General features: G+C 37.6%; 1 protein-coding gene across 8 annotated transcripts in view; it reads right to left on the bottom strand.

Moving 5' to 3' along the window:
• UNC79 (unc-79 homolog, NALCN channel complex subunit) overlaps nucleotides 1-16,042 on the bottom strand; it is a 106,053-nt gene that overhangs the window by 22,099 nt on the left and 67,912 nt on the right. For 7 of the 8 annotated variants that reach the window (XM_051621927.1, XM_051621929.1, XM_051621925.1 and 4 more), the window contains 8 exons: nucleotides 15,636-15,738; nucleotides 13,842-13,982; nucleotides 9,861-9,899; nucleotides 8,821-8,933; nucleotides 8,649-8,734; nucleotides 7,556-7,729; nucleotides 5,705-5,773; nucleotides 4,982-5,092 (listed from right to left, as the gene is read on the bottom strand). In XM_051621927.1, coding sequence (XP_051477887.1) covers nucleotides 4,982-5,092; nucleotides 5,705-5,773; nucleotides 7,556-7,729; nucleotides 8,649-8,734; nucleotides 8,821-8,933; nucleotides 9,861-9,899; nucleotides 13,842-13,982; nucleotides 15,636-15,738 — 836 coding nt within the window. The remainder of the gene's footprint in view (nucleotides 1-4,981; nucleotides 5,093-5,704; nucleotides 5,774-7,555; nucleotides 7,730-8,648; nucleotides 8,735-8,820; nucleotides 8,934-9,860; nucleotides 9,900-13,841; nucleotides 13,983-15,635; nucleotides 15,739-16,042) is intronic. The other variant, XM_051621924.1, reaches the window with a different exon arrangement.

The following is a 16,042-nucleotide window of genomic DNA, read 5'->3' as shown; positions in this document are numbered from 1 at the left end:
TACAGCTGAGACAGCAAAGAGGTAGAAGAGATAAGATGAGCCTATTATACATCCTATTTTGACATTCTCTGACTTCAGATGATAAGATAAATACATGGAACAAATCCCTAACCTACTACTGACCACAGCAACTAAAGAATTTTGATCAGCAGGAAGACGCACACTGAGGTCTCTTACAAATGACCATTTGAGATTAAATAATGTTGTCTAGTAAAGAGGTTATCCAAAGTATACTTAAGATTTAAAGCCTAGTATCTTCCATCTTGGGAATCTCATGCACTTCCCTGCTCACTGAAGTTAAATGTCTAGAACTTCTTACTCATTCATGGCTTCAGTTTGCCTCTTCCTCAGAGAAGTCTTGTGAGGTTTAGTTAGTTAGGGTCAGTTTGAAGGCCACATCCAGCTGCACACAGCAGCAAGTGCATATAAAAGGGAAGGAGTTGGAGGAGATGAATAGCTGCAAGTGAGAGTGAGTTTTGGTTGCAGCAGACCAAGCAGCCAGTCACCAGAGTTGCTCCTCAGAAAGCTGATGTCACCACATGGTATTTCTGTAGCCTATGGCCAAACAAAGCCTGCGGTGACAGTGTGTGTCTCCCACAGCACCCACAAGCCTTTTAATGAAAACATATTTTAAGTATCAGCCATTGGTTTCGAAGAAGGTGCCAAAACAACATAATGGTATGTCTCCCATGGACATTATGATTCCAATCTGTGTATCAAAAGACCTTACTCTAAGTTCCTAGTTTGATCTTCAATTATATGGAGTGTGCAGATAACATATTTAGCTGATGGAATAGGCCCCAAACTGCAGTGGTCCTTGTCTTGGCTACATTGCTGCAGTCTAGGCAGCTAAATTCACAGAGAGCAAACACTCCTAAATAAAATTTACTAAAAAAAAATTTAAAAAAATATCCCTTATGAGAGAAGCAAACACTTGATCATTTCAGCTGTATTATGAAACCATTACTTGAGGGGACAAGTACTTAAAGGCATACATCCCACATGCATGAGCTGTGCTGTGATAAGAATAATACAGTATAAGAATATCCAGGAGAGGTCAGAACAGAACAAATGTCCTCAGTAACTTTTATTTTGATCTGCTTATGGCCTTGTTGGAGTAAAGTACAAAAACAAGGTAAGCAATCCCCACAACTACTCTCCTAGCCCGCAGCTATTTTCAGTTCAGGGAATTTCGGAGTTCAGTGTTATTTGTGTAATTCCTAAGTCTCAGTGGAGTTATCTTCCATGTATGTGTTCTTTGACCTCTTAGACCCATGTCAACTTTTAGCAACACAGTACTTGGCAAGGACTCATGCACTGTTCAAGAACCACTTCCCTTTTCTTGCTTTGAAACTGGTTCCTACAAACTTAGTATGTTCTTCTTCTTGTACTGAAAAAACATGAAATTACCCATCCATGTCTGGGTCACTTGTGACCTTACAGACCTCTCTCACATTCTGACTAGTTGATTTTTCAGATTGAAGAGCCCTAACTTAGCTGCTTTGTGTTTGGAATTCATCCCACTGCTTGATCATTCTTGTTCCCATTTTCTGAGCATCCTCCGATTCTATTACATCGTGACTGAGAATGGGGAACAAGCACAGTGCACGAGACCTAAGATGCAAAAAGATTACTTGCTAGGATTCACCAGCTAAAGTGACCCTTCCCACCACCATATCCCTTCACAGTGTTGAGAAAGATCCACACATGGCACAATGCAGTGCCATGCTCGGACAGTTGACAATTATGTCCCCCAGAATACTGGACAGAAGTTCCTATCAGTAATCCAGGACAACAGCCAGCACATACTGGAAAAGAAGAGAGGTAAGATTCTTTCAAAAGCATTCAGCTATTTTACATACTAACATGCTACACAAGATTAATTGGAACATAATAAATAGCTTTGTTAGACCACTGGGAAGGAAGCATAGGCTACATGAATCCCAGCTTTCCTCAGCTCTAAGGATAATCCAACAGTGAGCTACCCCTTTCTCAAAGAAGTCCCTTATTGCAGTCTAAACTCTTAATGTTTGTTAAGTATATACACTGCAGAGAGATAAGTAATGTTTATTGACACCTGACCTCTTACTTCCTGCACTGCATCAGGAGTGATGACACTGAAGCCAATAGCCCAGAGTACCCTTCCTATCAAAGTCTACTTACTCCTATCATTCTGCTGGTGATAAATATGTATAAACATAGCTTATACATACATTAAGAAATGTATATTCTGCCACAGAGCTGTAAATGGGTATTAGTTCTGTGAGTATAAGGTCAGGGGAATCACAAGTGTAAACCTAGTACTAAAGAGTCAAAGAGTACAACCTCTTTAGCCTCTGTTCAGACAAATTAACCTTCTCACGTATCTATGCATCCCTACAAAAAAATGCTTTGCAGCCTTCAAACTGTGACTTCCCAGAGCTCTATGTGTAGAACATGTAACTATTAAAGTTTGTTTCTAGCAGTATCTCAGGGCCCAAACTTAGTAATTAGAATAGTAAATTTGGTTCTTCAATGGAGTGGTATACTGTCCTCCAAGTAAGCCAGTATAAAGCAAAACTCCTTATTTTATCTCTGTTGCTACTACAGTAATTACAAATATCGAAGATCATCCACTTCAATATTCTTTAAAAACATTCCATAGCAAAATTGTGTCATGTCCAATTCAATGGCATTCTGCATTTACTTAATAAAGGCCAACAAAATGCTAGCAAAAGGATAATTTTAGGTTCAAACATTTGCAGCTGTGAGAGATAAGAAAGCCCAAAAGTGTCCATTTAGGACCTTAAGATACCTGAAAGGAAAACTAAAGATAAGAAGATTACAATCTACTGAAGAGATGCTACTCTCAACTGAGAGTTCCAAAAGCACTGAAAAAATCAAATTGCTGACCTGGAACAGAAACCCAGACAAGGAAATATCAGATTGACGTGAGTCTTCAGGCTCTAAGACAAAAGAAATTGAGATAATCCTGCCACAGGGTATTAGGAAAATGTTTGAGATAAAAAAAGATTTGGACTGGCTGTACAGCACTGACCTCTACGAAGTGCATGTCAGTATGGCTTGATCTTTGAAAAGTCAAGAATCTTCCACGGCTTAGCTGAACGTTGGTGTTTTGTTCCAGACAACATATTCAAAGTAGTGAAACAGGTAATTAAATCTGAATAGTTTCAATGTTCACAAATTGTATTATATTCCTCCCGGAATTCACTTCTACATGGTATTCTATCATAAACAATGCTTTTACCTGGCTACAGTGACTTTCACTGTAGAGAAACACAGACATCACCACTGATTTGCTATTTTCTAACAGCAGTCATTAATTTGATATTTTTAGTTCAAAACCATGGTATGCTTCCAGAAATAACAAAGACAATATAGTGTAGAGTTCCACTAAATCAAGCATATTAAGTTATAAATTGCATGAGACCACTCACTAATTATTCCATTTCTGGGTCACCAGGTTGCATTAAACTAAATCAAGAAGGAGATTTTACCAAGCACTATAATCCAAGCTTCCTGTCTGCAATCAAGTATTCAATATATTAATACTACATTGAACCAGGGAGCATGCAAGAAAAAGGATTTTTTTTAATACCACGGTTTTAATAAAATTTGCTTGAAACGACCAAAACTGCAGAGCATGAGAGGAATGAAACATTTCCTGAATTTCACAATTTGCTTTAGCAGGCACATATGAAATAGTTTTATCAGACCACAAATACAAGAGGAAAGTGTTTGTTTCAGTTTTAAATGGGGCTTTTTTTTTTTTTAATTTTGCTTCAATGAAAAAAAACCACACTGTTGGAATTTAAGTCAACATTTTTCTCACTTTGCCTTGCCCAAAGCCTTAACTGTTGTTGTAACTCTAATTACTTCCAAAAGCTACATAGTCTTTTCGGTATTCAGGATTTTTTTTTTCTTTCATAAACTCTTCCTTTTCAAATGAGACAAAAAGGTAGTATTTGCCTGCTGTAATTAAACATAGTGTCAGTTTCTATTTAATGTTTCAAACCATTACATCTATTAAAAGTTGTTCTTATTTTCTTGTAGTTCAGTTTTTCTGTGAGAATGTCATTGCTTTTATAATTTCTTCTTCACTGTTTGTCCAGTGATATTTTAAGTCTTATCAAACTGAAGCAACATGTGTTCCAGTTGTACGTTATCAATATAGAAAATATTGTAGCTACTTATGAAAGAAAGTTTCCTGAGGATTAATCACTCTCTTGACAAACATACTGAGGATGGAAAACCACTTAGCGGCCAAAGCAATGTTTTATTTAGTACCTTAACAATCTACACAAGTGAGCACCAAGAGGGCCTTAGTAAAAGGTTTGATTAGTCTTTGTAGATCTCGTCATTGTTCATCCCTCACTAATAGCTACAAAAATGAACTTGAGTAAATACCTGAATGTTAATTGCACCATAGCTGTCATCCAGTAATCCAAAATTTTTTTTAAAGGTGCACTCATTCTCTTTTCCACACAGCTTACAGCCACGCATCCACACCAAAGTGAGATCCCTAATACAGAATGAAACAGGATCTAAACTGGGAAGCTCCTAACTTGGGAGTCTTCCACTTTACTTAGCTCTGTTGCCTTCATTCACAGCTGTGCTCTCAAAAGGCACTATCAGAAATAGTTGTTTACTGCGCAAGATACGTGGCTAAACTCATGCACAAGGGAAGATCTGACTGTACAAACATTTTAAATCATGAAATCACACCAAAACACTTTTCTGAACAATGTTTTCAGCAGGTCCCCTTCAACTGTGCCTATACTGGGAATGTGAAACTCAGTATTATTAAAAGACACTGTATCATGATTGCTACTTGATTAGCCAAATTACATTAAAACTGTCAACATGTCTGAAATTTGACACTGACTTCATCTTTACTTACAAACATACTACTTGAGGGAAGTATGACTCAGTCTGTCCTATTTTCCGCTGTCCCTAAAGGAAAATACAGTCTCATTCTTACCTTAGTGAAGGCTCGGTAGCACAAACCACACAGTTCCACCAGGTAGGCCAGGGTGAAGACAGCATTCTGAATTACAAAGCTCAGTAATTTTGAAAAAGGCTCCAGAAGACTCTGCAATGACATGATTCAGAGAAATCAATAACTGCTTGCTCAACAGAACAAAAAGCACTCCAACTCTGAAAAGCCTGAATGGAACAGTAGTATTTTTAGCTCAGAGGCTACCTTGCTGGAATTTACACTGCTTTGGTCAAATGGATATTCTCTCTAGCATTTGCGTTCATGCTTGTATGGCCAATTAGAAGCAAAACATTAGAAAAGAGTTTCACCTCTAACACAGTGCTTATGAGATATAAGAGATTCTGTAGTGTTTATGCAGGAAAACCTCACTGATCTCAGTGGAATTGTACTGCAGAACTTCTAAGGAATGTTGTGGGGGGTTTTTTGTCTTTTTTTTTTTTTTAAGAAAAAGAAGAGGAGGGAGGAAAAAAGAGAACATCACATCTTTAAGAAGATATACATTCACACCCACACAGAAATGTAATCCCACCCACACTTTACTGTAACCTAGATTCCAAAGCTCTTCTCATTCTCCAAAGAGTATTGGAATACACAATTTTATGCTTATATATAAAACTTTCCTAGCTAGAGGGTAAGAACACATTCATTTAATAGCACAGGCTGGCTAAATCTGAGGCAATAGAGTTCTGTCTTCTTGGAACTTACCCTGGTAGCACTGGTGGTAGGTATCTTCAACAAGCAAATCATGATTCTTAAACTAGAATCTAAAGAACACTGTGAACATATTTGAAGGCAGGAAATAAAAAAAAAAAATTACAAAAAAAAAGAAAGAAATCAAAAGTTAGTACCTTTCTGTGCACACATCCACCTTTTAGTGATAACAGCTATGAAAGAGTTATAGGTGAAGTCTGAAAAAATGATCCCTTACTTTGCCTAACACACAACCATATCCCTTCAGTGGTAACATACCACAGGATGGACCTTGAGAGGAGAAAATTTCACTGAAGGGCTAGTTTAAAAAAGTTAACTCCACTCCCTTTATGACAAAAAATTCCTAGAAATATATTTCCACTGTAATAAAAATGGATTGGGGGAAAAAAAAAAAAAAAGAGCGGGTTAGCAGGAGGTACATACCATCTACCTCAAGTTGTATTTCAGTGGTTGCCCTGACCTGTGACATTTTCACCCACACCTCAAGCTGCAGCTCACAACCCATAACATCAGAATTTGCCCTGGCTGCTCCATAGACCCCTCTAAAGTTTTTCCTTATCAGTTAATTGATTTTTCTTCCGTGTAAATTATGCAGGTTGCAGAAGTGAATGGGATTTATCAGGGTCTATCCATTGTATTGCCTTGTCCCTGCTGCAAAGATCTAAAACAGCAAAGAGTCATTTATGACCCTAGAGGAAGGAACAGGAGATGGGAAGTTCAGGAGCAAGCAGTTGTTTTACTTGTATCACTAATGACATGTCCCATGAATAAAAAGGAAATCAAAGTACACACTCCATCTAAATGTTCTGTGAATGACAAATATGCATTTGGAACTATTAAGATCCAATTAATTTATTTTAATTTATTTCAATTAAACAAGATGCAAAAGACTGGTGTAGCTAGTACACAAAGGCAATAGTTATTGCCTGTTTGCTTTAGAAAGTGCTGCAGGACAGTGCTTCAATTTACCAAAACCTAGAGGTTTCAAAATCTGACTATTCCATGATAGTGCCAAGGAGTTTAGTATCATGAATGTAATTTGGTGGTGACACCTAATTAAAAAAAAAAAAAAAGGCTATAAGCCACAACATTAGATTTTGCATCCCTCTGCTCATACTGAGAAACAATGTTTTGCACAGAAGAAATTAGACCTGGGCTCATTCGTGCCATAGAAAACAAAGTCAGAATAAGGACATTGGAACCCCATGTTTACTGGAAAGACTCAGAAAAGTTTTTACTGTGTTTACTGAAAAGACATCTGGAGATGTACACACCAGGAGATAAGATCCCTCTGTATGTCCTCTGAGCACTCAGAGATTGGAGCTCAGAGCTTTTACTTTCAGCTTCTGCAATTATATTCTGATTGCAGACAGAACTACAACCCGGTCAGCCAAACATGCTAGGCTCAATTCCCAGTAGTGTCAATTCTCTCTGCCTGTCTGACTTTTGTATAGTTTTAGCAAATTAATTAGGTGGTGATGCTCTTCTTTAGAGTTTTACTTTGTTTTAACAGTTAAAACCAGATGGATTTTTTTTTTGCCAAAAATGCTAATGCTCTCAAACACAGTATTCTAGTCTGACAAACACCAGGCATGGAAAGTGTAGAGGTAAAAAGCCAAAGAAGAGATGAAGAGTACTCAGGTTGGAGTTATTATTGTTTCCCATGGAAAATATAATTAAAGGTATAGATCAAATGTACAGTAAATCCAGTCCTCTGGAAACATTAACTGAATCCTTAAAAAATATTCACAACCCACTCTGATATCGTATCCACAGCTTTCCCACTGTTCTGGAACATCCTGACTAATGGCAGTATAGATCATTTCAGATGTCCATACATCATACCTTAAGTGGCAACACACAGGGGAGTTTAGTAAGGAAGGTCTGAAACTGATTACTAATTGTGGTCCAGAGGTTGCTGGGTGAATCCATCGGCAAGGCTTCCATAAAGGTAGCAATATTTTCCAAACATCGTAGCATTGCACCCCCTGCTGGTAAATTCTTTTTGTTGTTTAAACCCTGGAAACAAAATGAGAACTGTAAACAAATGTACACATGCAGATATGGTCCCTTAAACAGTATCTGGAAATGCTGAGGTTATTTTTTTCAGACCAAATGCTACCTACCTCTTCTATAATGCTTATGGTAAAATGTTGTGCAGGGAATTTGAACTTTGCATGTGAAAGGGAAGGCTAGTTCAGTTCTTAAAGTATTGACCAAAAGATTTTGAGCCAAAATATTATAAGCAGGGTCCTAGCTCATAACCTGCTTAGACTGGCATGGCAGTAAAAAAATAAGAACTTGTAAAGTATTCACCAGTGGAAGGATGACCCACGTTTCATTTTGGACAGTTTTATACAAAATACATTAATTCATGTTCAGTAGACCATGTATGCTTTTTTGGTTTGTGTACTAGGGTCAGGCCTGGAAAAACATAAGCAATTTTAAAGTTATGTCAAAATCTTTCTATGAAGCAACATCCATGTTCTTGGAAAAGCAGGATGCATGGAAGGGACCAGTGCTAGTGGGGGGATAAAAGCTTCAATAGAAACAAGCCTAGTGCACTGAGGCAGTCAGTGAAAAGCAGACAATAAATCTTTGAACTACCTAGAGAAACTGCCATCAGATACAGAGGACAGGGAGAACTGAGATGTATGAGGATAAGTGCTCCTGAAAACCAGAAACAGTGCTGGGGAAAGAATGGGCCATGCTGCCAGTATATAGGATAGTTCCAGGAACTGATCTGAGAGAAAAAAAATATATCAGTGAGAGCAAACCCCAGGAAGAAACTGGTGAGGACAGATCAATCCTGCTTCCAGGGAGGACAAAACAAAAATATGCATTGTTTTTGGTGATGCAAGTTTGAACTACTAATGCATGAGGAGAAATGATCCAATAAGCCAGACTAACACCATTAACAGAGCTGATGCCAACATACCTCCAACAGCTGGCTCAGAGCAGCGATGGAACTCAGCTCATTGAAGTCCATCAGGGACGTGGCCAAGGTCCGTAAAAAACTTCCATCTAAAATTTGAATGACATTTTTGCACTGGCTGTCGATACAGAGGTAACTGAAAGGGTGAGAAATGCACTCAGGTACTGCACATTACCTTTGATATTGCTCTGGAAGAGCTGGGGGAAGATGCCATTGGGGGCCAGCTGATGGAACACACAACGGAGGAACTGTTTGGCCACACCTGCAGCATTTCCAGGGATCATCATGCTGAAATGAAGAAAAAGGATGAAGAAAGAAATCACATTGCAGATGAAACACTTCTCAAAGCTGAATACATAGAGAAAATAAAGATCTTATTAAACATGAAAGGGATCTGTTATGAGTGAGACAGTCAAAAGCAGAACTGTTATGATCCCAAAAAACAATTCAGCATGTTGATTTTATTACTTCAGTTCAGCTATGCAGAGGTGAAAAGTTATGTACACATACTTAGAGTATTTAAGTCTCAATAAATAGTTGCATTTTTCCCTATTTATTTGTGAGTAATCTGAGTGCAAAATATAATCCTGCTATCACCTTGTGTATTTCAGTAATACAGGCTGAGGTTCTTGGCTTTACCATAAAACACACAAACAACTGGTAAACACATTATTATATTATTTTGCCTCTTGCAGTTTCCTTCAAGAGACGAACTACTTTCTAATTACTCCTAAAATGAATGGTTTAATTTAAGAAGCTAAAATATTATCTATTATCTATAAACTGCACATCTTAACATTTTTATAGCTTCTCAAAATTAATTTCTTCTATTCAGCATCTGATTTACATAATAAGACATCACTACCAGGGGTTCTTTGTGGCCAAGGATGATTCACTTGATTGGATGTATGGAGGTAGTTTATCATCAAGACAAATGCTGAACACAGAACAAGCTAGTAAAAGCTGGACTGAAATAGTGAAAATCAAAAGGCATCTTTAAATTATGTCTGAATCTGAGTTTTTTCAAGTTCAGAACATATGAGTTCCTGTTCAGAACACATGAGATATCTGAAACAAGTGGGAAAGGACAGATTTTTCCTCTTACTCACAAACCTTCAACAAATTTTTAAAAAGCTAAATTTAGTTGATTTCAAGGCCAGGGAGGATGATGCTGTAGATTGTTTAATTTGACAAGGTATCCTTTAGTTATCATACCTTTCTGCTTGATTAGAAAAACTGGTACTTGATGCCAACCTAGAAAAAAAAAATAAATAAAATAAGTGAAGCTCATGTTTTTTCTGTGCTTCATTTTTAAGTAAGCCAATAAAGTTTGCGTTTTTCTAAATAATAAACAAAAATTTCCAAGAACACTTAAAATATCACCAGAAAGGTCTTCTGAAGAGCACATAAATTCAGTCAAATCGTGACTGCATGACATAAAACCCTATTTGGTTTTGTAGTCTCCGGAACACTTAACAGCTCTAAAGAAAATTCTGCTTGCCTCTCTGTACTAGCACAAAGATAATGAAGTAAAGCTATTGCTTTACACACACATCATGGATAATTACTAACCTAGAGGGATTAGGAAGAAAAAAAAAAAGTACACCAGAAGCTGCCTACTGACTGAATTGTTTCTGATTAACACAGCAACATAGACTAAGTCAAAATTCTCTACTTGGCAGTCTGAAGTGAGACTTCTAGTTCCAGATTTTGGCACCAAATAATAGGCCTAATTTCAGAAACACTAAGTACCTACAAACTCTTGCAAAGTCAGATGAAACATGCAGGGTTCTCAAAAATCAGGTCATTTATTTTAGTACCTAAATATAGACTTTGAAGCCAAATATGGACATTCAGTGATGAAAATACTTAAGACCGTCTTAAAGCAAAATTGTGCACTTCAATATCCAGGACATGTAAACAAATAGAATCAGAACTTATAATATCAAAACAACACAGCTTTAATACTAAAAGCTACTAAAAAGCCATTATACAGATGTACACTGGAAGCATCTCTTACATACCAAATACATCTGCTGCACATCAGTATTTCAGCTGGTATAAGCTGGTATGTCTAAACAGAAAGTTCATGGAGCTACACTAATTTACATCTGCTGATGATCTGGCCTCCAATGTTTATCTTTGATTCACAATCCTTTTAGGCAGGATTTAGCTATTGCTCAATTCTCTGTCAGCCTCTGTTCTGAAGACAATCACCTCCTCCTCTAGTCACCACTGCAAAATCCAATAAGGACCCTAAGGCAGCTCAGTCATATGGATCAGTGTGAAACAAAATGGACAGTGATTTTTATTAATGATGCATGACAAGCTGGATACACAGCTTACTTTCAACAACGAAATAATGTCAAGCTGGATGGTGCAGGGGATTGAAGAATATTTTCTCTTCAGTTGTCCCAGCATAAATCAGAAAAACTCTTGAGTCTCTGACCTCACTGTTGTTAAGAGGAGTCCACACTAAAATACAACACATTATGTCTGCTCTACAAAGCTAATTCTAGGTGAAAATAGGTCCAAATTTAACATCAAGCAATACAGACCTTGATTCTGGAATAACTGTAGCATCCACCGACACCAAAGCATGTGACTATTTCTGCAGAATGCAGAATGCCCAATGGACATTACACTTATTTTCAAAAATCTATTAAAGCATACAAATAAAACAGCATAAAGTATTTCTTCTAAAAGAAATCCAAGTCCTCTGCAAAGTTTTTAACTCCTTTTGAATGCAATAATGCAAGTTTTTATGATAAACAAAACATTTGCTTTCTAACTTTGGAAAAACTTCATGAGACATGAACTACACTTAATGTTTGGTAACACCTGAAACTCTGAAATTTATGGTTTATATGTATTTAATATTACTGCTCTAAATATTTTGTTCCTCAAAGGCTATGAACTCCTATCATTACCTCCACTTGCAGATATTACCTCCACAAAGCAGACAGTAGACAGTAAATGGATGTGTTAAAATTTGTACATATTAAGAATGGAAGCTTTTCAAAGCTCCTTACTAACTCAAGGGCCTGAATGCCACTTACAAACAGGGCTTTGATGCTTGGAAAGATAAACCTCACTGAAAATCAATGAACTAAGAATCCAAAAGTCAAAATCTTGATTCAGGAAGTAGAGCATACAGTTAAGTGCATGCTAGTCTTATAAACATTTCAATCTCTGATTGTCGATAATTTGAACATAGAACTTCTTTTCTGAAAATCCCAATAAATGCCTGTCTGTACCTGTGGAAACCCAAATAGCTTTTGAAAAATCTTTCTATGTATCGTTTAGGTACTCTGAAAGATCCTGGACTTCCTAACTCCTTGTTTCCTCTTCTAAGCATGAAAATAGTAATTCTTTTTCTAGGAATAAAAATTCAAGTGGTCTAACTTACTCTCACCTCTGCTCTCAGATGGGTATTTGGAGGTAATCATATGGCACTGCTTGATGGAAGACAGCAACTTAGGTTATATACATGAGACACCTGAAGGCCTCTTTGCTTGTAAGTTACTTGTTTTCCATGTATTCAAAATAACTCCTTTGTGGGGAGCCCTTTGCTGGACTTTGAGTTTGTCAGAAATGACAGCCAGTAGGAACAAGACCAGGACATTTACCAGGAATATCCCATGTTGCCTGCCATCTGCTGCTCCAAACCAATCAGCTGCCTTACTCCAAAGATGCAGCATTTCTTCGTCAAAGCACAGAAGAAGGCAGACAACTCAGCCCCCATCCCTTAATAATGTATCTTCTAAATTATTCACTCTCTGTGGCTGTAGTACTGCTGTATTTCCAAGAACCACACCGAGTGGATAGCATGTGTCTAGATTAGAAACTGTGCTTCCATCAGAGTTCATTAGCAGTGACAGCAGGGAACTGCAGCCTTGCAATTAATGGAAATTAAGAACTTGAATAGCTACTGTATTTAAATGGAATCTGGAGGTAGTAGAAAGGCAGGGCTCTGAAGAGCCATGCCCCTGTAGAAGTCACAGTCAAGCAATTTTAACTTCAGTCACTGAAAAGAACACGGGAAAGGAGAGCTCACATTATTTCTGCACTAGTGCTGCTCAGTTTATTCTGAAACACATTCCTCCTACCTCTTAGGCAAGAAGTTGTGGAATTGGCCGAGGCAGCAACAAGTAATAAAACAGTAATGGTGCACATCAGTTATCCCATGCACACTGGGTAAAAGTCACAAGAGAGAAATAACAGACACCAAATGTTTAAGGCCTTATCAGAGACAATCTCATGTAGCAGCTGGTTAGGAGGCCCTCATATGGAGATGCAAATCTTTACCTAATTAGCACACAAAATATGGTTGAAAACCCAGAAGAGCTTCAGATGTGCTAATGAATGATCATATGTAGGAGACAACAGTCCCCCAGGAGCAACAAAATTCAGAAAAGCCAACCACATTTGTGCATAACTTCTAAAGCAGGAACTACATAAAAGTGAAAAATTCTGGGAAAGCAGCAAAAAGGGGTCGCCAAGAGAATTCAGTCTTTACAAAGAGCACAGAAGATGTTTAAGAAAAACATGATGGAAGCACAGGGCCAAGGTACCCCACTTGTTAAGAAAGACTTTGAGCGAGCAGAAGAAAGGAAAGGTGAGGGAGGTTATAAGAAAAAAGAGGGATTCTTCCAAAAAGCTGAAGTCATGTCTCAAATCAGAAAGCAAAAAGAAGCATAAATTCTGACAAATCCAATGAAAAAAACTGCAAGAAGGCAGGCAAAAAAAACTGGTTGAGGAAGCAACTAGTGGAAGGAATAAAAACTAACCCAACATTTTTCTTCAAATGAAATGGGATTAAGAAGCACACAGAGTATGCTGCATCAACTGCTGTCCAGGTAATAAACAGGGAAGTCAAGGAAGATGAGAGTGCTGTAGAAAAACCTAATTAATTCTTTACATTACTGCTTATAGTGGGACCTGCTGGGGAGATTCCCAAGCTGGAACCTCCCTTTGGAAGGTAAAAATAGGAAGACATCAAAGGAGCTGCCCAGAATTGAAGTGACAGTTGAAGAAGTTACATATGAAATTGATAACATGATCAGTAACAAAGAAGCAGACAGAACACTTACAAATTCTAAAATATATAACTTCATATAGTGAAGTTTATGTAAACTCAAATCCAGGCACAAAATTATTTCAATCATACCAGAAAGAGGAAAGTCCTGAATTTACCTTCCTACAGACTGCATGATGTCCAGCAGCAGAGGAGCAGCCAAGTCTGGACTAAGGTGAATGAAGGTTGAGAGCACAACTATGGCCAGGCCTAGTGTTTCTTCATCATATTCTTCAAGAATAGCCCCACAGTCATGGCACCTGCAAAGAATTTTAAAAACTGGCATTAACAAATTTAAAACAAAGTATTACTATATTTACATATGTGTATAATTATGTTTTTTTAAAGTACTACTATTCAGTACACTCTGTTCAAAATTTATTTAGAAAGAGGATGTAATTGTGATCTTTCTAGAATTAATAACAGTCTCTGGCTTTCAAACATTAAGGCGGCTTCTCACTAGGTGCACTGGCTCTTTCTTTACTGGCAAATATGAGGGTCACAGGGCAGCCTCGTTTCCAGTTCTCCACTGGTTGTTAGCCAGTTCCCTCACTATATTCAAATGCTTCAGTTTGCACTATCCAAGAGAAATATGCAGACCAGCCCCCAGCAATGTGAACACCAGCCAGTTCATGCAACTCAAGGCCTCAGGTCCCTGGCATCCTTCTATTTAGCAGCACAGACACAGTAACAGGCATAGATTCTCTCAAAAAAGATGGAACAATTTCAAATTGTCCTTCCTGTCAGTCATGAATTATGAATAACAAATTATACAATTAGGAAACAATGATCTGATTGGTTCCCACTACAGTTTAGCTATTAAGAAAGAACTGAAAGGACCTCCCAGGGGCACAGAACCTTGGATTTCAGAGAAGCCTCCTTTCCAAGGACAGATTTGCTGCTGAGTCACTCATTCTTGCTGACATGTTCATCAGACAACTGATGATGTTCTGAAAGGGCTCAGTAATGGCTAATTATAAAGAGGATGTCAGATTTAGGAGAGATGAAACAGGCTTTCACAACCTAGGGAAAAGGCAAACCAGTGTGGGAAACTGGCTTATCGCAGCCCAGTAGGAGGGCTTGCTTAATGACTCCAATAGACTGCGATATTTTAACTTAATGGAATTGTACAGGAAATTTTTTTGCTTTTGTTACTGAACAGAAAGAAAATATGCTAAAAAAGTTACAGAAGTCAAGCCCAGCTGGTCTGTATGTTAATAGAGCTTTGGTGAAATGGCCAAAGGAAGTGCCAAAGAAAAGCTTAACTTTTGCGGTGCTTCAATTTGTTAGACAGTAAGGCCCACTTCCAGTCACAGCCTGCACAATGGCCATGTCTTTCTCCAGTGGTCATCCTGGCATGTCTTCTACTGGACAGAGTACAGAATCTGAAGTAAGAATTTCTGATTTCTCTTTCCAATTTTTGAGCAAATCAATGCATGGCTCCCTGCTGACTACTTGTTTCTCCAATAAATAAGTATACGTGTGTTTAACACTTCCTTTAGAGGCTTTTTTTTTTCAGAATCAGTAAGTATCAGCATTAAAAATGCTATGTTGATTGCACACGATTACACATCAATAGTTGTTTTTATCAACAGAAACCCAAAGGAATTTTTATAAAAAGAGCTTCTGCTTTCTTTCCTTCTTTCCTCAGGTGAAAGTGTTTTCTGACGGATCACAAGGAACCCTTGATTTAATAATAGCTTGAGTCATCATTTCGCCTCTGGAAACTCACACAGGTCCTACTGAATTAAAAGCACATCTTGCTGGCAGTATCTAGAAAATATTTACTTTGGAGTAAATAAATTAATTAAAAAACAGCATGGAGATAAATTATAGAATGGACTTTATATTTCCATAAAGTGACTTATTTGAAGTTCAACTAGTTCTTTGAAAGAAACAGAAAAAGAACTTACTTGTCAGTCATCACAGTGGGCTGGTCATCAGCAAATTCTTCTGGTGCAGGTACAAACATACTGACTATACTGGGTGCTGACAGCAAGCTAGACTTTGTGGCACCTTAATGCAATCAGGGGGAAAATAATAATAATTTTAAAAAAATTTTAAAAAGGGAAGAAAATCACTAAGCAGAAATCCAAACTGCCTGAAGAGCGAACTTCTAAAGAATCATGATGGTTTTACTGTGCATAAAAATAAGAAAAAAGGTGGGTCTACAGGAGAGTATATAGCACATTCCTTGCTTCTGCCAGATTACTCCAATTACCTAGAATATCAGCTAAAAAATAATAAAAAAAAAAAACTTTTCAAAAATCCTTTGGAAAAAGACAATGAAGAACTAAAATTCCAGGAAGGCAGATGTAAT

Source organism: Apus apus, chromosome 5 (genome assembly GCF_020740795.1).
Source record: "Apus apus isolate bApuApu2 chromosome 5, bApuApu2.pri.cur, whole genome shotgun sequence".
Lineage (NCBI taxonomy): Eukaryota > Metazoa > Chordata > Aves > Apodiformes > Apodidae > Apus > Apus apus.
This window is presented reverse-complemented; position numbering and strand designations above follow the sequence as displayed.